Below are 24,710 nucleotides of genomic sequence, written 5' to 3'. Positions count from 1 at the left end.
TAATAAAGATCCCAAGTCAGCCTACCTCTGCTCACCTCTACCCAGTCCAGGCTTCGACACGTTATTGCTCTGACAACTGTAATTGCTTCCTGATTGGTTTCCTACTTTCATTTTTGCTCTCTCCTGACTTTATTCACTACATCTGAGCCAGATCTGTATTTTCTAAACAGAAATTTTGTTATAGTTTTCCTTATTTAAAGTTTATCAATGGTTTCTCATTTTGTTTTGGCAAAACGCCCCAATTCTGAAGAGCCTAAAAAGCCCTTTTCCAGCCTCACTGGAGGTGCTCTCTGCTGCTCTCACTGGGCTTCAGCCTCCTCCCAGGGGCCTCTGTTCAGCTGTCTGCCTCAGGCCCTTGATACATGTTACAATGTTTGGAAATTCTCTACCCCTCCCACCCCTTCCTCACCTCTTCTTCCTCATCTTTGGTCTCAAAAGAAATGTAACCTCCTTTACAAGTTCCTTCCTGGATGCATCAGTTTAAATCAGGTACCACTGTTATATGCTGCCAGCGCATTCTACTTTCCTTCCTAGCCATTTATACAATTTGCAACTAAATATTTGCATGTTAGCCTCTGCTCCTCACTGGCTTGAAAACTTCTCCTACCAAGTTTAATATCTAAGTGCTTAGCTCTAGTTCAATGCCTGTCATATGATAGACAATTAGTATTCTGAAGAAATAAGTAAATACTGCAGGCTAAAATAATATAGGTTAAATGCATGGTAAGACAAAGAGAAGAAATAATCAAAACAGATACGACTCAGCACGACATGACCAAAAGGACTAACATTGGAAGGTTCACAAAATTCAGAATATGTCAGCAAAGTCACTATGGGCCCAGATAAATTAGAACCACTTACAGTAATTCATTCATTTACATCCTTTCTAATCATGCCAATTTTCAAAACCCAAGATTAACTCTAAACTGAGATTTCGGTGGTCTAAATTTATGTTTCTATCCTGAGCCTGTTATCTAAAGCAAATTACTTCTCTGTGCTTCCTTCTTAAGAACAGGTAACATTTCTGCTACGAAAATGAACTGTAATGATGAAATTTTAAACTTAAGGGGAAACAGTTTGAAAAGTACACTATTATTCTGTAGTGTGAATGCAATAGGGGAATTAAAAAAACTCTGCCCAATATCAGAGCAACATTATCATAAAAAATAATGTAATACAGAATTTTTCTTACTGGTGATTCTGTTCTAAAATCTATTCAATAGACAATAGGCAGATTAATCTTAATATACACTTATGTCTGGTCCCATACTTCTTCACTCACAGACCTTCACTGCTAGTATTTTTAATACAGAATTAAATCATACAGCTTCTTAAGAAAAACAGCAAGATTGCACGAGCCAAATGGAGAAGTATGTTGAATTGAAAGATACTCCACAAAAGAGGAAATGTAAATAATAGTAAGCCTGTATACAGAAATATGTGGAATTTCATTAGCAATAGATCACAAAGTATGAAATTTAGAACAGGGTCTTATTTTTAGTCCTTTTGGCTCATAGACAAGGATTAAATACCTACTGTTCATAAGGATGTATGCAATTGGCACTCTCATATTTTCCAGTGGCTGTGTAAATTTTTATAACTCTAGCAAAAATTTAACTTAGCAATAGGTTTTAAGGGCCATAAAAATATTTATACCTTTTGAACTGGCAAATCCACTTATAGCAATCTATCCTGAGGAAATAATTCTAGCTAAGAAATAAACCTTATGCTGAAAAATGTTTAACCACTCAGTATTTATAATATTGAATCACTGAAAACCTGAGGTACAATGAGAATGATCATTGTTATTATGAAGCTTGTACTAACATAGAAAATGCTTATAATAATATATTAAGGGAAAATAGGAGAAAATAAAATTGTTTATATGAGTATATCTTTCAAATACATCCACATACATGTAGGCAAAGAGGCAATAATATTATACATCAAAATTCTAGTAGTGATTATATTAACAGAGGTAGAAAGGAAGGAGGCGAATTTTTGCTGTTTTCCTTTACTGTCTTTTTTTCAGCGTCATTTGACATGTATAATAAAGTAAACAACAGCAACAAAATCTTCAATGGCTCCCCACTGTCGGTTTAAATTTATGAGTACGAATTTCCTATTCAAAGTCCTCAGTTCACCTCTGCTTTCTCTTGAATCTTATCTTAGACTTCTTACTCCTTACACTGTATCCATCCCTTAACAAGTCCCCTTCCAGTGGGCCCAGTGGTGGTACTCATTCCAAGTCTACTCAGTCGAACAGACAAATCTTTTCTCTTTTGGAACATTTCCTGACCCACTCCCTGCTGGAGAGGGATATATTTTAGTTAAAGCAATTTGGTACTTTTAAGAGAAATTCTATTTCCATAAAAGGACTGTTTATAAAAGCAGTAACCTATTTAATTTGGAAATAGGCATCAGTAACCTATTTAATTTGGAAATAGGCATCAGATAAAGTCAATCGGGACACTGTACCCGTAATTTTTTTCTTTTGTAGACATACAGTAATTGACTTTATTTTCTGCATGCCGTATGTCTCAAAAGAGGAAGTACAGTTGCTTCAATAAATGAATTTAAAGGAGTCAAGTTATATTCCACATCTAGAATTTTGTTCTCTCATTTAAAATTTATTCCATTAACATGTCAGATACAAAAATAAACATAAACATTCTCTCAATATTGGCTTTCAATAAAATTACTAGGTAAAGCTAATGATTTAGGATTATAAGAACTAAGGCAGTATTCAGTGATGGCTTTAAGAATCTTCTTTAGCATTTATAAAGCTATTTAATGCCTATAAATTCTGGGTATGAGAGGACTTAACAAAGAAGTACATTTTATAGCTGCATATGACAGTGTGAAACAATAAACAAACATTTATCACACTGAGGAAAAAGTCCAAACTTTATGGCCTGATATGAAACTTGACCTGTAATATTCCATAGCAATAGCCACATTATTGGTAAGGCGTCGGATTCCTAGGACACCCCACTAAAATCTATTTACCTTATTATACTGAGAGTTTGGTAAGATAGCCTGAGGGAATCTGATATCCCAAAACCTTAGTTGACTTATAAAATGGTGTTCAGAATGGGTGATAAGAATAAGAAGTCCTGTGCCATCGGCTGCCTTTACAAACAAGACATGTGTAATGTTGGTAACTGAGAAGAGCTGCTGTCATCACAGAGAAAACACAGTCACTACAAAAACAGTTCAGAGCTTTTGTACGTAAGAAAGACTCTGAGTTATGGGTTAAGAAGTAAAAGAAGACAAAAGATAACATCACTAGGCCCTGCAGGCTCACTCCATGTCCCAGGCAGTATAACAATTACTTAATTATCTTTAATTCTCACAACTTCTCTGCAAAGGAGACAGTATAACACAATACACCATGTAGGGCCACAGAAATGCGAGAGGCGCTATGAGGGTAAAGAGTTTGAGCTTTAGGATCAAATATATCTGGAACTTATTATCCATACAACCTTGAGAAAATTAACTAGCTTCTCTAAGCCTCCATTTTCTCATCTATAAAGAAAGAAGGATGATGCAGACGCAGAGAATGGACTTGAGGACACGGGGAGGGGGAAGGGTAAGCTGGGACGAAGTGAGAGAGTGGCATGGACATATATACACTACCAAATATAAAATAGATAGCTACTGGGAAGCAGCCGCATAGCACAGGGAGATCAGCTCGGTGCTTTGTGACCACCTGGAGGGGTGGATAGGGAGTGTGGAGATATGGGGATATATGTATATGTGTAGCTGATTCACTTTGTTATAAAGCAGAAACTAGCACACCATTGTAAAGCAATTATACTCCAATAAAGATGTTTAAAAAAAAAGAAAGAAGGAAAATTAAGGTATTGGTAAAGTTTCTTCCAGGCGTATTGTAGGGTTGTATTTCCTGTTTCCACTGTGGCTGGGTGAGGCAATAGGATTACTTCTGGCTAACGAGTTATGACCAGAAGTGATCAAGTTACTTCTGAGCCAGGGCATTTAATTGCCAATGCAAGATCCTACAGAGCTCTTTCTTTTTCCTCTAGCCCTGTAACTGGCCACATTTAAGACGGGTTGCTCTGTCAGAACGGGTCCTCAAGAAACCATCATAAGCAGAGCCCCCTTGTCAATCTAGATCGGACGGGTAGCGTGAGCAAGAAATAAATGTAGCTTTAAGCCACTAAGATTCGGGGATTGTTTTATCATAAGTGTAACCAAGGCAATATGAACTGATAACGGTCATTTCTCTCCTATAGAGTTATGAGGATTTAATAAAGTAATATTAGAAATATTTTTCAAAGTCTCTAGCAAACAGTACTCAATCGACATCTATGATTACTATTATGTTATTATCTTTTATAAATTAGAATACTGAGATTGCAAAATATTCCATAGTGTGCCTCAGGACACACTGCTATTAAGAGACAGAGCTGCTTCTGTAACACTGTAAAGCCAAAGATCTGTTCATTAAAGCCACCCTCCTTCAGTCATCTAACCCGGCCAGAAAAAACCTCAACCTTCTAATAGTTATTATCTTTTTGTTCATATATGGGTTTTTCTTGTTGCTGTTCTAAAACCCTCTCTCTGTTGCACAAAAATTAATTTCTTTTCATTCTCTGATTTTTTCCTGTGTGTTTGCTGTTTATTTTGTTTAATACATGTTGTCACACAGCATGGCAATCTTTATGCAAGATTTAACAGTCACACCCCCCTACAATTTGGCTGCAGCCTATCTTTCAGAATTTATCTTCTACTTCTACCCATGCTAGTCTGGTCTATAAACGCTGATCAAAATATGAAATGCTCATTTTCTCCTTCTAGTCTTTGCTTATGCCATTCTAACTGAAATTCTTCCTCTGTCCAGTTTCTGATTCTTCTTTTTAAAAATTGGACTTAAACTCTATTTCTTCCACAAAGCCAACTCCGATCACAATTTAAGAGCACAGATGGTCCATTCTGCTTATTTGAAACATAATTTCATGTGATTTTATAAGACAGCTGTGTACTGCAGGGGTATAAAGCATGGAAACTGCAGTTCCCAGAATCCCTTGCCAGTAGAGTTCTGGTTAATTTCTTCCTATGACGAATTCTTACGAGATCTGAAGGCAGAGGAGGAAACAACATGCTTTGAGGATTTTAACTGCCTCATGGAACTGACTGAAAGCAAACAGGTCAGACACTAATTACGTTTTTACATTTTGAGGGACTTTACTGTAAACCCCCTTTACACGACAGCAAACAAATCAACAAACCACCGCCACTACCACGAAAAAACGTCAGCCCACACTAAAGAAGTCTTTGCTGTTCAAGAGGTAAAACAATCCCTGAGACACCAAACCTCCATGAATGGGAGGCAAGCTGTAGTTTAAAGAAGACATACTCGCTATACACACTTCAAGGGGAATAATGACAAAGAGGCAACTCTAAAAGGTGAAGGCACCTGTCAGAGAAAAAGGACAATGCAGTTCCTCACAGAAAGTGCCTCCACTGCTTATGTGCACGTGTATGTGTGTGTACTAGAGTGTGAATGGGGTTGTTTAGTGTCCCATTTGTATATGGGGTGGATGTGTGTGGAGGGAGGGACAATTTGTCTTCTAATTTCATAGATTCTCAGAACAAGAGGAACCACGTCTAGACCTGATGGAGCATTGACAGGTCTCCCAGATATTTTGGAGATTGAGTTGGTTGTAATGACTGGTTGGTTCTTTGGATTTTTATCCTGGCAAAAGGACTGGGTGTATTTTCTGCAGAGTTAAGAGAAAAAATGTGTCTGGCAAACAGAAGGACAGGTTGCGGCAGCAACGATATATGTACTCGTCAATTCCTAGTTCATCGTCCTCTTCCTGGGCACACTGGAAAATTATATTTCCAGACTCCCACAAAGGTTACTAAGTCCTGGAATGTGAGTAGAAGGGACAAGAGTTGCTTCTGTACTAAGGCGGTTAAGTACCTATGAACTTTGCACACACTTTTTTTCTTTTTCACTCCTGATATTAGAAGCCACCTTTTTAGACAACATAGTTGAAAGACGGAAGCAGCTTGCCATCTGAATCACTGCTTGGAGGCTTGCTACCTACGAATCCCACCCCACCTGCATCAGACTGTGAATGAAGCCAATAACATCATGGGGCTAACTGTCACAAAAGTTGACATTAATAATCGTGATTAGACTGGTCATAATTATTGAACAGGACAAACCAGGGGAAACTGGAACGAAAAGGTCAGTGAGAACTCTAGGGTTAGGGAGAAATCATGGCAACCAGGCTAAGATTTGGTCGTTTTCAAAATAGGACAGTGAACCCAAAGGTAGATCTGAGATCAAAAAATCAGTCTAGCACGTGTGATGTCTTAATTTTGTTGCTTGTATGTATGTCTGGGCTCCAGTTCCTTCCGGTAAGAGACAGTGACTTTTCAACTTTGTATCCCTAGCACCTGGTGCAGGACAGATGGGATAAAATGTCCAAACTGAGCATAAGCTTCAGGGTGTCTATCAAAGCAGGTCAGATATGCAAGAGGACATGATTTTGGCTGGGGAAAGTCAGGGATCAGGTTTCTATACCCAGTCTTAGGAAGCTGGGTCCTCAGGACCAGTGGGTCCAGGTCAGCTATGCCCTGTGTGCCACAGCAGTGCTAGTCTAGAGATACTTCATAGAGGTCCTTGCATTCCTTGGCCTGGGGTCACTTCAGCTTATAGCATCTGGAAAGAGGCTAAATATAGAGGTTAAATGAGCCAAGTTATTAGATTAAGAGATTAGGCAGGTATACCCAGAAATACCATCATATTTGCATTATTATTTAAAATAACTATTTAACCCTGTATTATTTTTTACTCAATAGTATATATATATATATATATATATATATGTTATAAAATATCACAGAACATAGGAAACACTATCCAAATAACTGAATCTACATGTCATTAATTCTAGAGAGATTAAAGAAAGAATATGCTTGTAAAAAATAAAAGATTTAGTCATAGATATAACTGTAGTAATAAATGAACAAAGTTATTCACTTTTACAATTTTTATGCTTCTTAACACTGAAGAGATAGCTTTGAGAAGTGATTTCCCAAGATAATGAAAGAGGCAAAAAAGGAAGAGAATTTTATCACCCAGCACCTATAGGGGAGACGGAAAAATACGGAACATTTTCTATCTAGTGAAGTAAACATACATTCATATATACAAACATATGGGGGCAGAGAAAACAGATGGGAAATTATTATAAGAAAAGCTCTAAAGAGACAAATCAGGAAAAGAAACACATAAAACCCAGATTCTTAAATTCCAGAAATAATTATGTATTTAATGGTTATTGAACCCTTTCCAAAGGAAAAATGTACTAAATTTTACTAGATTTTTACAAGAGCAAATTCTCTTTAACCTCCCCCCATAAAACACACACATTGACACTCACTGCTTTCATATAAAATAAGAGAAAAAACTGACTGATTTATTTGTTCTTTCTCAAGTATTTACTGAGCATTCACTATGTGCCTGACATTGTGAAAGTATTACCAAAAAAAAAAAGGAAGGAAGAAAATGGCATGATTCTAAAAGAGCTCTCTAATGTAATAAAGACACTCAACACAGAAGAGGCTGTCAATAAACAGAGCAAATACATTTAAAAGAACTGGTTATCGAGTTTCAGTATCACATCACATGGAAAATCTATTAAAATATATGTCTATGGAGGAAAAGGTGACAGACATTAGGAAAAAAAATCTACCGTTTGAATAATAGATATAGAGAAAATAGGAAATAATAGCAGAGATGGATGAAACAGGAAATAGCTACAGTAGAGAATCTGTAAAACTAAAAGCTGCAAAGACTAATAGACAAATTTCTAGCAAGCCTAATCAAAAGCAAAAAAGAAAATGTCCCAAAATATTAAAAATGAAAAAAAGACTATAACTACAGATGAAATATTGATTTCAAAAATAAGAGGAAACATTAAAATATTTTATGCTGATTAATTAATTAAAATAGACAATTTCCTAGAAAAGATAACATCAAAAAACTAAAAATAGAACTACTATATGATCCAGGAATTCCACTCCTGGGTATATACCCAAAGAAAATAAAAACATTAATTTGAAAAGGTACATGCACCCCAATGTTCATAGCAGCATTATTTACAATAGCCAAGACATGGAAACAACCTAAGAGTCCATCAACAGATGAATGGATAAAGATGTGCGTGTGAACGCACACACGCACACACACACACGCACACACACATATATATATTGATAATGGAATAGTATTCAGCCTTAAAAAAGAATGAAATTCTGCCATTTGTAACAACATGGATGGACCTAAAGTGTATTATGCTTAGTGAAGTCAGTCACACAGAGCAGGACAAATACTCTGTTACGACTTACTTGTGGAATATAAAAAATAAACCAAATGAATTAACAAAACAGAAACAGACTTATAGATATGGAGAACAAACCAGTAGTTACCAGTAGGGAGAGGGAAAGGGTGAGGGGAAAGCTATGGGTAGGGGATTAGGAGGTACAAACTACTGTGTATAAAATAAATATACTACAAGGACATACTGTACAGCACAGGGAATACAGCCAATAGTTTATAATGACTTTAAATGGAGTATAATCTATAAAAGTATCAAATCACTATGCTGTACACCTGAAAGTAATATAATATTGTAAATCAACTATACTTCAATTAAAAACTAATAATTCAGGATAAATAAAAAACATGAGGGACTTTCTCGGTGGCGCAGTGGTTAAGAATCCAACTGCCAATGCAGGGGACACGGGTTCAATCTCTGGTCCAGGAAGAGCCCACATGCTGCGGACCAACTAAGCCCAGGTGCCACAACTACTGAGCCTGTGCTCTAGAGCTTGCGAGCCACAACTACTGAGCCTGCGTGTCACAACTACTGAAGCCCGCATGCCCGAGAGCCTTGGTGCCGCAACTACTGAGCCCACATACCACAACTACTGAAGCCCGCGCGCTCTATGGCCCGTGTGCTGCAACTACTGAGCCTTGCTCGCTGCAACTACTGAAGCCTGTGCGCCTAGAACCCACGCTCCGCAACAGAAGTTCCACAATGAGAAGCCCACTCACCGCAAGGAAGAGTAGCCCCCACTCGCTGCAGCTAGAGAAAGCCTGCACGCAGCAACGAAGACCCAACACAGACAAAAAAAATAAAACAAAAAATAAAATAAATTAAAAACACGAATAGGACTATAGGCACAAAATAAACTGAATCAGTAGTTAAAGATCAACTTACCAAAACAAATTTAAAAAACAAAACAAAATTAAAAACAAATAAATCAATAAACCTCACTAGACCTAGACACATTCTGCCAAATACTGCAGGAACTAATAATCCTCCTCTTAAATTGTTTCACAGATTACAAAAGGCTCTCCTCATTTCATTTTATTAACATAGCGCAAGCTTTATACCAAAAGTAGACAAAACAAAAAAATTTATTAACCTAGATGCAAAAATACTAAACAAAATATCAGCTATCCAAAACTTTCAAGGTGTTTAAAAATAGGTATCAGGGCCAGGTTCAGAACTGGTTTATTCCAGTGATGCACTGCTGGTCTAAGGTTAGAAAGTCTATGAATATGACTCTCCACAATAAAAGAAAATGGGAGAAAAACCATGCAATTATCTTAACAGAAATCAAGGGAATATTTGCTAAAGTTTAACATTCACTCAAAATAAAAATTCTTAGCAAAATGTAAATTTATAAAACATACCTACCAAAGACCTTAAGTAAACACCATAAACCTAATGAGTGTATGTGTGAAGAAAAAATGCATGAAAACATACAGACACTAACTACTTTCATATGAAACAAAAAAACAAGAAGCAAATATTTATGTGTTCATTTTCAAGATTTTATTGGAGGTCGGCTATGTGCTTGGCATTTCAAAAGAATTACCCACCCCCTCCCCAAAAAAAGGAAAGAAAGAAAGAAGATAAATGCAATTATAATATGTAAAAGTAAAATGTAGAAAACTTCCCTTAAAATCAGGAAGCAACTCAAGAAGGCATGCTATCATCATTTCTATTTAACCTTATACTGGGAGTCCTGGAACGTAGCATAAGAAAAAAAAGATATTAAATGATAAAAGGCTTGAAAAGGAATAAATGATGCTCATTATTTCCACAGGACATGACTGCCTCCAAATGAAGTCAAACAGAATTGCTTACAAAATATTATGAGAATTTGGCAAGGTTTTCAGATATAAAGTCAATGGTAAAAGTCAGTTCCAACGTTAAACGTCAGCAGCAAAGTTTGAAGACATAGTAAGTACTCCATTTATAATATCTAGAAAATGGAGATCTAGGAGAAAATGATAATTTTTTAAAAATCAAAAGACATTAAAGAGGACCTGAGTAAATGGAAACTTACATGATGGTCATGGATAAAATACCAATGCTCAGGAAATTAATCTATCAATTCAATTTAAATTCTAAATAAAATTTCTCGTGAAACTTGATAATATTCAACTACAAAAGCAAAGGACCAAGAATGGCCAAGATAATTTTCAAGAAGGAAAACAAAGTTGAAGAAACTTATTCTACCAGATATCACTAATTAAGACACTGTGGTAATGACATAAGATAAACACACAGAAAAAGCAACAAATAGTACAGTCCAGAAAGAGACATAAAAACATCTGATATATAATGGAAATGCTATTTCAAGAAGTGGGGGAAAGACGAACTATTGAATAAATATGCTGAGTTGATTGATTTTCACATATAAAATGAGATTCCTACTTTATGCTTTACATAAAATTCAATTTTGAATGATTAAGACCTATATATATATAAAGCAAACTTTAAAACTTTTGGAAAATAATAAAAAAGACGTTCTAAGTGATCTCAAAGTAGGTGAGGATTTCTTAAACAAGATGTAAAAAAGCACAAACACTAAAGACTTCATTGAAGTAAAAAACTTTCAAACATTAAAAGACACTGTATTCTATATGAAACAAAAAAAACCCCAGAAAATTGGGTGAAAGTGTTTGGAACACATATAGCTGACAATAGCTAGCAAACTCTTACAAATCATTAAGAAAAAAGCAAACAACCCAATAGCAAAATTTGCAACAGTAGGAGAAAGCAGTACACAGAGTAATAAACACAGATATGACCAAAGTTTAATAAACATATGAAAACAAACACATGATATACACGCTGTCCGCGTGGTAGGCTACATTATAGGGAAGGTACAAATTAACTCAGAAATCTCAGTGGCGTAACAAAACAGGTTTGTTTTTCAGTCATGACACAGATCCAATGCAATCTGACAGGCCGCTCTGCGGACCCATGCTCCACTGTCCAGTTAATGTACTGTAAGAAAGGGCTGGAAAAGTTTTGAATTTCTACCTCTGAAATGACAGTTGTCGCTTCTGCTCACAGCCTACTGGCCAAAAGTAGTTGACTGGCCTCACCTACCTGCAATGGGGCTGGGAAACGTTGGAGAGACACTTGGACATTCAGTGAAAAATAAATGTCTCTGTGATGAGTAGCAATTAGAGAAATCCAAACTAAGGCAATAGCAAGATGCTTCCCACACTCATTAGATTCGGGGGAACAACCATGAGAACTCTGATATTACCAACGATTTGTGAGGATGTGAAAAAACGAAAGTCACACACAGCTGTTGAATATGTTAAATTAGCACATTTTAAGAGCATCTGCAATACCGGGACAAAGGTGTACCTACTTACGACCCTACTCTACAGGTGCATAAAATGTGGCATGTGAAAATTATTCACTTACAGTTGGTTTATAATAGCAAAATATTGGAAATCAACTGAATATTGGAGACAACCTAAATATTAGAAAAACCCAGAATACCTAAACTGTATTTTATTCTTACTGAAAGTGAATACTGACAGAGCATATTGAACAGGAAAAAAAGTTGCAGAAGGTGATATACTGTACACTTTATTAACACAAAGTTGTAAAACCTGCAAAGTTATCATATATATTGTGTGTAGATACAGGTACGTGGTTAGCCTACAACAATGTGCATAAATTATAAACAACTTCAAAGTGGGGAGGAGAGACGGTATGTTAGGCTACACTATTCATAAAACAATTCATATCTGTTAATTCTACTATAGGTAATAAAACCTAAGAAAATAATACTGTTTAACAGTCAGAAGTTCTTCTTTGTTAACACTTACCTAGTAAGGCTTTTTATATTAATGATAATTAGAAGCAGTTCCATATTTTCAAAATAGTTAAATATGGATGACAACATATGAAACGCTATGATTATTAGAAAATATATATATTAAGTAGTATAGTGACTGGAACTTGATCAATCGTAGCTACCATCATCATCATCACTGTTACTGCTACTACTATTATTTACCTTTATTAAAGGAATAAGTACGCAGAGTAGGCTGATGTGTGGAAACAATAGTGAAACAATGTCAACTGGAAAAAGTGGAATACTAATTAGAATGCTTGTATACATTAATTAAAGCACCATAAACTATATTCACATCCATTAACAATGACTTTAAAATAACTTAGAATTTTAGTAAAATTTAATGCTTATTAAATGACTATTAATTTGCATATTGAAAATAAAATTATACTGTCACTCAATTTTCTCAAAACCCTACATTAGTTTAAATTTCTAGTTCACTATGCTAATAGGCATAGGCATTTATTTTCTTTTTTATTTTATTTTATTTTATTTTATTTATTTTTTTGCAGTACGCGGGCCTCTCACTGTTGTGGCCTCTCCCGTTGCGCAACACAGGCTCCGGACGCGCAGGCTCAGCGGCCACGGCTCACGGGCCCAGCCGCTCCGCGGCATGTGGGATCTTCCCGGACCGGGGCACGAACCCGCGTCCCCTGCATGGGCAGGCGGACTCTCAACCACTGTGCCACCAGGGAAGCCCAGGCATAGGCATTTTTAAAACCATTTAAGAAAATATATCTGTGACAACTAGTTTCATTATTGAAGGAAATCTCCTTCATAAATGATGCATGGCCCCTGAAATCATTAACTTCTGAAAAGAAAAATAATTTAACAGTTGCTTCTACTACATAACTGCTTACTTGATAACTGCGTTATTTTTATCACACATTTTTTTAGTTAATATGACTTCGTTTACTAAAGGAAACATCTATAAAAGCAGTAGGAGAATGCAATGACTAAACCTATTATGTGCTTGTAATTTTAATTTTTATCAGTACAGTTTTATCCACTGAGAAAAGTCAGGAAGGAAAGAGATTATCTTCTATTTTATACTTTCACTCCAGCACTGAATGAATCTGACATTTATTTTTATACAATGGCCCGAACCTGAGGTTTTTTTTTTTTTTTTTAACCGAGGTCAAGAAGAGCACAGCAAATTCAGTGGGAAGTCTAGGTCATACCCCAAGGGGAGAGAGAAGAAAGAGTTTTCTTCCCTTAGTTCCTGGATCTTCTTTAGGGTTTATACTGTGACCAATGAATATGGGTTGTGAGGCTTATTTAGAGCCATCTGCACTTGTGTTAGGTAGAAAAAGACTTTGTCTCCTCTCCTCTAATCATTATTATACTAGGTTACAAGGAGCTGTGCCTATGTTCTACCCCTCTTTAAAAATCTATTTGATGTTCGCTTCTGTATCATCTATTCCATTTATTTGTTTGCATATGTAGTCTACTCAGTTATTGGCCATGAAATGGTTATATGAGCATGCCCTTGAGCTAGCTGGGCTGGTGATCACTGCTCATCCAGGAAGTGTCATGGCACTGTGTAATGGAGGTATCATTTTTTTTTTCCAGCTTGGACTCAGGTCAAGAAGAGGCTTTCCTATATAAGGGACAGAAATACAATTCTCCCCATTGCCTAAGAGCAGAGAAAACAGCTAGCAGAGGGAACACAGATGGGGACAGATGGCTTAGACTAGAGAGACATCTCCAGAGCCAGTGGACAAATGCCATTTCTGGATTACCATTTTACATCTCTAGCCATACAGGGATCAGAAATGCTTAGCTGTTCAAGACACATACAGCTGTAACTAGAGATGTCTGAGAAAGATAGCTACAGAGGCCAAATGAAGTAACATTAGTACCAAGGATACACATCATTCTCACAGCTCACTAAGTCATTCTAGAAAGGACACACCAACCACATTTTGTTTGTTTGTCTGTTTTATACCAACTATATTTGAAAGTGTTTTCAGCTTCAGTTTTCAAAGATCAACTGGCGGAAAAAAAGATCTTAAGATACAATCTTGGTGAAAGAGTTAGTGCCTTATAATCTCTTGCAACTCACATGCTCTGCCTCATTTCTGGGGATTTGAAATAACAAGTATTTTAATCACCTCTAAACTAAGCAGAGCTAAGCAAAGATTAGTTTGCTCATGTAAATTTAAACTTGCTCATGCAAGACCACAGAGAAGCTAAAGTTACAAACTACGGATTAACCAATTTCTCTATTGAGTTAGCTTGGTCATGAACCATACAGTGAGACTGAGAGAGGATAATCAATATACATTAATTATTGATTCTCTATATGCCTGAAATATTCCAAATGGGATTAATTTCATAATAGTAATAAAATCTCTTCAAACAGTTTTTATGACAGGTTTCAAGATTATCTTTCATTTATGAAGTGATTCATCTAAGTCTCTTCACCTAAAAGTAGGTATATTCCAATATAAATGGAGTTAATGAGCAAATGTTACCTAAAAATGTTCCTCAAATCCTATATTTTTAAATGCATTTACTTGGTGAGTATATTTTGACACTGAATTTTTATTAATTCATAGTAAACAAAATTTCTACTATACATTTGAATTCGTTTTCTGTAAGCCTGTAATATTTCAGTGAAGAAGATACAGAAGATAGTTTGAATCTGGAAAGGAATGCATAGTAGTTAAAACATTTTTCCAAAAAAAAAAAAAATTAAGGTGGAACAAGTTTTATAAAAAATAGATGTTGGTATTTCTTTTAAAAATAAACTGTAGTCTCTTACCCTAAGTATTAAGTAATGACTCATTACTTCACTTGATTTAACTTTTCAAAGAAAGCCGCAATTATTTTTATAATAACCTGCCATTAAAACCAGAGATAAGAATCCTTTAAAATTTTGCCTACAATGAACACAAGAAAGTTTGGAGGACATTTTGTCTTAGAACTGGAAAAAGAAGTAGCTATATAAATATCATAGTGGTCAGTTAGGAATATTATATACACCTAGTAAATAGGAGAAGTTCTACTCAAAAGATTTAAGATATGGAAAGGGGCTCTAAAATTAATGCAATCACTCTTCTGGTTGGACAAATGATCAAATAAATTCTCACAATATATTTTAGGTTAATGGAGTTTTTCTTTTCACTAGCAAAACAACTATGTGCATTTTGGAATTCTCTTAATAAAGGAAACAAAATTTTACACATTAGACCCTGTATTCTGTCATATGTATGATAGTTCTTATTTTTCTTGTTAAAATTTGCTTACACACTTTCCACTGACCATGTGCTATTTTTATAATTATGAAAAAATCAATAAAATGATTTCTATTGTGCGAAAGAAAAATTACAGTTGCACATTTTATTTTACCCCCAGAAGTAACCTTCCATTATACTTGAGTGTTCTCTATATTATAGGGAATACAATGGAAACAATTCTGATTGAGAAGTAAAACTGTCTACTAAAAAATATCACTACGAGTTTTATAGTATACAGTCTTACATTTAAGTCTTTAATCCATTTTGAGCTTATTTTTGTGTATGGTGTTAGAGAATGTTTTGATTTCCTTCTTCTACATGTGGCTGTCCAATTTTCCCAGCACCACTTACTGAAGAGACTGTCTTTTCTCCATTGCATATGCTTGCCTCCTTTGTCATAGATTAATTGACCATAGGTGTGTGGTTTTATTTCTGGGCTTTCTATCCTGCTCCACTGATCTATAAGAATGTCTTTAGGCCAGTACCATACTGTTTTGATTGCTGTAGCTTTATAGCATAGTCTGGAGTTAGGGAGCCTGATTCCTCCAGCTCCATTTTTCTTTCTCAAGATTGTTTTGGCTATTTGAGGTCTTCTGTGTTTCCACATAAATTATAAGACTGGATACTATAAAACTCTTAAGAGGAAAACATAGGCATAACACTCTTTGACATAAATTGCAGCAATACCTTTTTGCACCCACCTCCTAGAGTAACGAACATAAAAACAAAAATAAACAAATGGGACCGAATGAAACTTCAAAGCTTTTGCACAGCAAAGGAAACCATAAACAAAACAAAAAGACAACCCTCAGAATGGGAGAAAATATTGGCAAATGAAGCAACCAACAAGGGATTATCTCCAGAATATACAAACAGCTCGTGCAGCTCAATATTAAAAAAACAAAAAACAACCCAGTCAAAAAATGGGCAGAAAACCTAAACAGACATTTCTACAAAGAAGACATACAGATGGCCAAAAAGCACATGAAGAGGCTCAACACTGCTAATTATTAGAGAAATGCAAAGCAAAACTACAATGAGATATCACCTCACACCAGTCAGAATAGCCATCATTAAAAAGTCTACAAACAATAAATGCTTGAGAGGGTGTGGAGAAAAGGGAACCCTCCTACACTGTTGGTGGGAATGTAAATTAGTACAGCCACTATGGAGAACAGTATGGAGGTTCCTTAAAAAAACTAAAACTATAGCTAACATACGATCCAGCAATCCCACTCCTGGGCATATATCTGGAGAAAACCATAATTCAAAAACATATAAGCACCCCAATGTTCACTGCAGCACTATTTACTACAGCCAAGACATGGAAGCAAGTTAAATGTCCATCGAAAGAGGAGTGGATAAAGAAGATGTGGCACATATATACAATGAACTATTACTTAGCCATAAAAAAGAATGAAATAAGGCCATTTACAGGAACATGGATGGACCTAGAGACTATCATACTAAGTGAAGTAAGTCAGACAGAGAAGGACAAATATATGATGTCACTTATATGTGGCATCTAAAAAATGATACCAATGAACTTATTTACAAAACAGAAACAGACTCACAGACTTAGAAAACAAACTTACGGTTACCAAAGGGGAAAGGTGTGGGGTGGGAGGGATAAATTAGGAGGTTGGGGTTAATATATACACACTACTATACATAAAATAGGCAATCAACCAGGACCTACTGTATAGCACAGGGAACTCTATACTCTGTAATAACGTATATGGGAAAAGAATCTGAAAAAGAATAGATATATGTATATGTATAACTGAATCACTTTGCTGTACAGCTGAAACTAACAAAACATTGTAAATCAACTCTACTCCAATATAAAATTTTTAAAAAGTTAGTGGGTAAAAAAAATAAAAAATAAAAACATAAAAAATATCACTGTCCATTAAATAATAAGAGTGTCCTGAGCATTTTTGGATGAATATAACCTTGGATTAAATACGCTAAAAAGAAGTATATTTAAGACCACTAGGTCCAAAAAAAAAGGGGGTGTGGTGCTGAGGGAAATGCAAGCCACAGAGCATGGAAACCCAAGAAGATAGAGTCTTTCTAAACGCTTCACACAATAGCCTAAAGAGCAGACATAACCTACCTTGGTTTTTGGAGATGGCTTTTGTGTGTCTCTTACGAAGTCTTTTGTTAGAAGGATGTTCTTACAATTGGCCTCCTATAAAAGAAGTATAAAAGAAACATTAGAGACCGAAGAACACTACCCAAACCAGAAATTACAATGTAGTGAAACACATTTCTGGATTGAGTTGTTCATATCAGAAGCTAGTGAGACTGTAGAGAGCAGTCAAAACGTTTCCTTTCTTCTTTGTCACATACATCAGTGAAGTAACGTAATACAGTGATGGAGTAGGTATGGGACCTACAGGACATATATATTCAGAGATGATTATTAAAAATCTCACCTACGCTATCATGTCATTTACATATCCACAGACATCTCACCTCTTCTTTGGAGAATTGAATAGTAATTCTCCAAGATATCAACACCAAACTTGAAGTTTCCAACTTTCCCCAAGTATTTTACAAATGGGTTCTGACTCTGTAAATGTTTTATCATAAACAAATTCCTTCACATTCTTCATAGTCCGTATCAAATAGTGACAGCTGCATATCAATATCCCAAGAAAAAATATCTGAGTATCTGTTTACAAAATTATTAAGCTGCTAAGTCCTCGGTTCACGCCAAAACAGTACATGCAGAAATAAGAGCAGAGATTATGAGGCAGCAGCTTACTTGCGGTTGGACAGATTTACTATTTATTTCTACATGGTAAATAAAAACAACAATCTTGTTGTTTCTTACAAAATAATGTAGGGCCTCACTTCTGAATAGCCATTAACTTGAGTCAATTTTCCATAGATGATTCTATCTCCAAATTAAGCCAGAACGAAAATACATAAGAGGAAGATTATAGTCAACAATAAAGCTAAGGAGTAAATAAGTCAGATTTCTTTTACCTGCTCCAAAACCTTCACCTCTGCCTCCCATTTCTTCCCCTATCATGTCTACCATTCACTCATCTAAATAATGAGGTTTTTTTCCAATTTACTTTAGGGTTAATTATCTTCTTTTAAACAAAACTGTATTCTACACATTTTATAATATTAATAAGATTTCCCGGAATTACATTCTTATATTTTTAAAGGGAACAGTATATTATTAGGATAAAATGTCCCTAAAGATAAATAATTACTAAATCATAGGATGTGTCAGGCACTGTGCTAGAGACTTCGCATTCACAAGGCCACGCCCCCCTCAACAGCCCTATGAGTTAGGTACTATTATTATATCGTATTATCATTCCCCTTTTAAGTATTACACAACAAACGCATACAGAAGTTAAGTAAATTGCCTAATGTCACACAGGACTCAAAGATGGTCCTGAATAACTTTAAGGCCTGAGCTCTTATCATCTTTATATACTACTTCTCATCCAATATACTTGACAGCTTAAATGACTAGGTTGTAGAACCACAGCATTTTAAAGCCAAGAGAGTTTTTAATGATCAACTACTCTATCCACGCCCCTAATTTTACAGATGAGGGGTGTGCATCCTGAGGTGATGTGCCCCAAATCACACAGAGAGTGGTAGAGCCGAGACCCATGCCTGGACCACAGGGCTGTACAGGCTACCTGTCCTCCGCTTTGTGCTAGGGAACAATATTCTCAGACTCGGAGGGGATCGTGAACCTCTCGTGAGCTGGGGGCAGGGGTAGCTGCAGCGCGGCCAACACTCTCAGCTGTCTGTGGCCTCGTGCACAGCCCCGTGTAAGGACCAAGGGTACATTTCTGAGATCTCCAAATAAGTGTGCATTCCAGTCCTACCCTTTCCCACCAGTCACACCACCTGCTGTTGGGAAGCTGTTTACTGGAAATAGTGAACGAACCCATTCCCGCTTCTGACTCACTGTGAGAGGGATAAACTATATCCAGCATGACATTTAAAAGGTTTAAGTGATTAACTGCATAACCCGTTGCGTAATCTGGCTACCCCTGGATAATATAATTAGGTATAATCCTCATACCTCTTTTTAAACTACTGGTAAGTAAATGTTAGAATGTGATGAGAAGAAAAAAGGCCAACTCTTCAGGGAAGTGAATAGGAATAGGTGACCTTTGTTTATGTCTGTCTGAGCTTATAAATGCCTATAATTCTTTCTTCCTTATGCATAAACTAAAAGTGGCCGTGTTTCCTTTAAAAGTGACAGTCTCACTCCTAATTTGCCTCCCTGTCCCTGTGAATTAATAAGTATAAGGCTGATAGTCAGCTTTCCCTTAAAAGACTCTGAAAGCATTTTCTGTAAACTTTTAACTGAAAATACCACCTACATAAATTACGTTTATTTTTTGTTTTATGACTTTAAATTCAGAGAGTGGAGTCAAAGTGAAGTTCAGTAGTCACAGCACCATCCTAGATCTCTAACCAGCTCTAGGAAGTCAGGTAAGCATTTTTTTTTTTTTTCGGTACACGAGCCTCTCACTGTTGTGGCCTCTCCCATTGCGGAGCACGGGCCCCGGACACACAGGCTCAGCGGCCATGGCTCACGGGCCCAGCCGCTCCACGGCATGTGGGATCTTCCCGGAGCGGGGCACGAACCCGTGTCCCCTGCATCGGCAGGCGGACTCTCAAACGCTGAGCCACCAGGGAAGCCCCAGGCAAGCATTTTAACCTCTTGGACCTCTCCCTCAGTTTAAAGATCTATACAACAAAGGGACTAGATTAGGTGAGCTCCAAGAATCCTAGCTAGCTCTTAAATTTCAAGACTTTATGATCTTATGATTCTTTCAGGAAGCAATATTTACTGACAAAAAAGTTAAGCCACATCCTGTTGAGGATTGCATTCCCAATGCCCCCAACCGAATGCTTCTGGAGTACTGGCACCCATGCAATAGCAGTGAGCTATAGAACACCGGCCACACTTCCTGCAGGACCAAGTGTTACTCAGATTTCTGGAGGGAAATTAAGTAATTCAACTCGTACCTTCAATAAGTAACTGGTAATAACTTAATGTATTGTTTTAAAACAGATATAGTGCGGTAACTCCATAATATATTATGAGAAATATTTTAAAGATAAAGCCCTTTTAAAGTTGTGCTTTTAGAAAGCCATTTATGCTTGTAGGTATATACCTGAGAATTAAAAACATATGTCCACACAGAAACTTTTACGTAAGTGTTCACTGTAGCATTTATGCTTGTAGGTATATGCTTGTAGATATGTACCTGAGAATTTATGCCTGTAGGTATATACTTGAGAATTGAAAACATATGTCCACACAAAAACTTTTACATAAGTGCTCACTGTAGCATTATTCACAATGGCCCAAAAGTGGAAACAACACAAATGTCCATCAACTGTTGTTCAGATAAAAAAAGTATGGGGTATACCCACGATGGAATATTGTCCAGCTATAAAAAGGAATGAAGTACTGATACCTGCTAATCACATAGATTCACCTTGAAAACACTATGCTAAGTGAAAGAAGCCAAACACAAAAGGACATACATCGTGATTCCATGTGTATGAAATGTTCAGAATGGACAAATAATGACAGGAAGTAGATTAGTGGTAGCCAGGGCCTGGGAGGAGGAGGGAATGTATAGTCACGTCTCATAGCTCCAGTCTGCATGGGGTTTCTTTTGGGGTGACAAAAATGTTCCGGAGCTAGGTAACGGTAACGGTTGTACAACTTGGTGAACACGCTAAAACCCGATAGACTGCACATTGTAAACAGGTGAATTTTATGGTACATGAATTATGTCCACATTTTTTTAAAAGCCTTTTAAAGCAAATCCCCACATTCCCAGGGCAAAGGGAAGAGACCTCAGGTTTGTGTTTGAACTCTCCCCTTAGAAGAACTTCTTTGCAAAGGTTTGAAGGGGGAATGTTTCGTGTTTGTAAGTATTATGTGAGCATGGAAATTCTCTCAAATATTAACTGAACCCTATTATTATGCGTGGCATTCCAATGCTGGGCACTGGAGAATGGAATGATAAATTAGACATGAATATATTATATAGGGTATACTTATATTTATTTTAAACATTTCTACTTGAACGAGACTTCTGACTGAACTGACTGCCCACTCCAAAGACTTGAGTAACATCCAATTGCTTAAAACCGCTGTATCATGAAAACACCATTTAAAAATACAATAGGGAAAGAAAAAATACCTTGTTTGTCACTGCTTTGTTGGCCTTTCCACTCACTTACTAATGACAATAAAAAATAGAAAAAAAAGCACCTGCCGTTCCCTCAGCCTAGCCCGCTGCTCCCAGCTATTCACATTGTGTGCCCACACTTCATCCAGGTCTCTGTTCAGTTTTGCTGGAGCGGACTCCCTCCCTGGAACACCTTATCTGAATCACCACTGCTCTCCCCTCCCACTGGGGCTCTCCCTATTTCTTCAGAGCGCTCAGCAATATCTCATTTTAATATTTAGTGGTTTTAATTCACTGTCCATCTCACCCTGCTCTGTGAGAAGACCTGTATCACTCACGGATACACCCACAAGGCCTAGAACACTGTTTGGCACACAGTAGAAGCTCAACTGTTGTGGTGGATGAGTAAACCAAATCAATGAACAATATTCCTTTTCTAACCTTTCACAATCCCTTTGTGCATTCCTCCTGTTTTTAATTCTCTCCTTAATCAGCTTACACTTCATGACCTTTCATTCCTTTGCTAATGCCCTTCGTTTTCTTCCTCTTGTCGTCAATCACTGCATTTATTTCACAAAAGGACAACCTTGGATGAATCCGGTTATATGCCTTCCCTGTGCTGGGAATGGAGCAACTGAAAGTGGCTGGAAAAAAAGTATAGAACTGGGGCTTCCCTGGTGGCGCAGTGGTTGAGAGTCCGCCTGCCGATGCAGGGGACACGGGTTCGTGCCCTGGTCCGGGAGGATCCCACATGCCGCGGAGCGGCTGGGCCCGTGAGCCATGGCCGCTGAGCCTGCACGTCCGGAGCCTGTGCTCCGCAATGGGAAAGGCCGCAACAGTGAAAGGCCCGCGTACCGCAAAAAAGAAAAAAAAAAATATATATATATATATAGAATTGGTTGACTGTGTCATGTTAAATTTATTACCATAAATCTTGAATGAACCCTCTCTAATCCACAGCAATCCTGCTATACTTCTTTAGTAACATGATTTTCCACTCTCCAAGACGATATTTCATGTCTCCTCCTCTCTTCTCAAACCCTTTTCCTTCCATTCTTGCTTCATCGGAAAAAAGAAGCATCAGAGAAGTTTCTCATTACCCCACCATCAAATTTACAAACCACTCTACGTCCCTCCAGTTACCATGGAAGATTCTGGTCCTAATCGGCCATTCCCTCCACGCCACCTTTGAGCCCATCTCCTCTCACCTTCTCAAGGACGTCACTCTTTCAATTCTCCCCTCCCACTCCCTCTCCACTAGATCATTCCCATAATCACACGCATGCTCTGTAATTATCTTTAAGAACAGAAAACACCAACCAAAAAAACAACTTCCTCAATCTTAGTTCTCTCACTAGCTGTGGTCCCACGTTGTCTGCTTTCCTTTATAGCGCACTCCTCCAAAGCAGCTGTCTTCACCGTATCTACTTCTTCATCTTCAGTGCCCCCAAATCTGTGTTTTTCGTTTGTTTTTTTGGTCACTAGCCACAGAAAGTGCTGAAAACAGTCACAGCTTGGTTTCCATCCTACTCAGTTAGCAACACCTGACCCAGGTGATTCCTTCTAATAGCTGCCACATCGTCACTGATGGGGGGAACTGCCCACCTCATGAACCAACTCCACAGGATCTGCTTGGGCACTGCTTCTCCTCTATACAATAAACTTACATATCTATTGGTTATTGGTTTGTTTTGTGTATCCTCTACTAAATACAAGTTCTATGAAGGTAAATAATTGGTGTCCCTAACTCATGACTGAAACTACAGTGCCACTGCAAAGTGCCTTGTATAGTAGGAGCTCAATAAATATGTGTTGAATAAATAGTTGAGTGAAATCGGAGTGACTCAAGGGTTGATGTAGAGAATTCTTCTTTCCCCAAAGGATACAATGATCTCAGAACACTTTCATTTCTTCTAAATACAACCAATATCCTGATGACTCCCAAATCTGTATCACTACCTTTGACATTTCTCCTAAGCTACTTAAGTCTAACTGCTTACTTGGCAACTCTACCTTGCTGTCTAATAAGCACCTAAATTTATGTCCAAACCTGAGCTTTTGATTTGTCAGCAAAATAATTTAGGTCAGTCCTGGAGTTTCTTCCCCAGATTAGCAAACGGTACCCAGTTGCTCAAGCCAATGTCTTAGGTATCAACCTTGATTCCTCCCTTTCCCGTACCTCCCACCATCAAACCTATCATCAAGTCCAGTCAGCACTCTCCAAAGTAAACTGGGACTCATTCACTTCTCTCTATGTACACAGCCAACCCAGTCGTAGCCATCATTTTTCACCTAAATTACTTCAATCATCCTGCTTTCTATAAGCTTTGTATACGTAAATCAGATGATGTCATTCCTCAAGCAATGTCTCATCATTACTCCCGGAATAAAATCCAAACTATTTACCATAACCTACATAGCCTCACATGATCTAGCCCTTGCCTTCTTGTCTAACCTCATCTCACACCACTTGCCCGCTCCCTTACTATGCCTTAGACACAACGGCCGCCTTTTCTACCTTCAAACACTCCGAGCCCTTTCCTGCCTTCAAGTATTTGTCCTTCACATTCCCCCTCCCTGGAATGCCTCTCCACCATTTCTTTAGCATGGCCGGTATGTTCTCCTCCTTCAGCTCCTATGTCACCTCCTCCGAGAGGCCTTCTTTAACAACCCCATCTAAAGTGGCTTCCCTGATCACTCTCTTCCCTTATTAACCTGCTTTACTTCAAACACAGTACTTATTCTAATTTGTAATTTACAGTTTTGTTTTACATTTTGATTTATTTATTGTACATCACCTCCAGTAGATTTTAAGGTTCATGTGGGTAAAGATTTGCTCAGTGTACCCCCAGCATTCTGAAGGTATTTAATAAGCGTTTTTTGAATGAATAAAGAAAATAATGTCAACTCTTACATTTCCCTTGCCTTTAGTATTAATTTCCAACCACTAAAGAAACGTGACGGATCTCCATGATATTGAGAATCAGATAATAATACATTTTCTTACTACCTGGGTAATATAATAATGGGTGAGGGTAGGTGGCAA

At 37.2% G+C, this 24,710-nt stretch overlaps 1 protein-coding gene across 1 annotated transcript in view; it reads right to left on the bottom strand.

Annotated features, from left to right (window-relative positions):
- The window catches only part of FAM13A (family with sequence similarity 13 member A), a 346,933-nt gene that overhangs the window by 169,342 nt on the left and 152,881 nt on the right, over positions 1-24,710 (bottom strand). Inside the window, exon 6 of the mRNA XM_032632953.1 lies at positions 17,581-17,655. Coding sequence (XP_032488844.1) covers positions 17,581-17,655 — 75 coding nt within the window. The remainder of the gene's footprint in view (positions 1-17,580; positions 17,656-24,710) is intronic.

Source organism: Phocoena sinus, chromosome 5 (assembly GCF_008692025.1).
Source record: "Phocoena sinus isolate mPhoSin1 chromosome 5, mPhoSin1.pri, whole genome shotgun sequence".
Taxonomy (NCBI): Eukaryota; Metazoa; Chordata; class Mammalia; order Artiodactyla; family Phocoenidae; genus Phocoena; species Phocoena sinus.
Note: the sequence above shows the minus strand (reverse complement) of the source record. Positions and strands in the feature narration are given on the sequence as shown.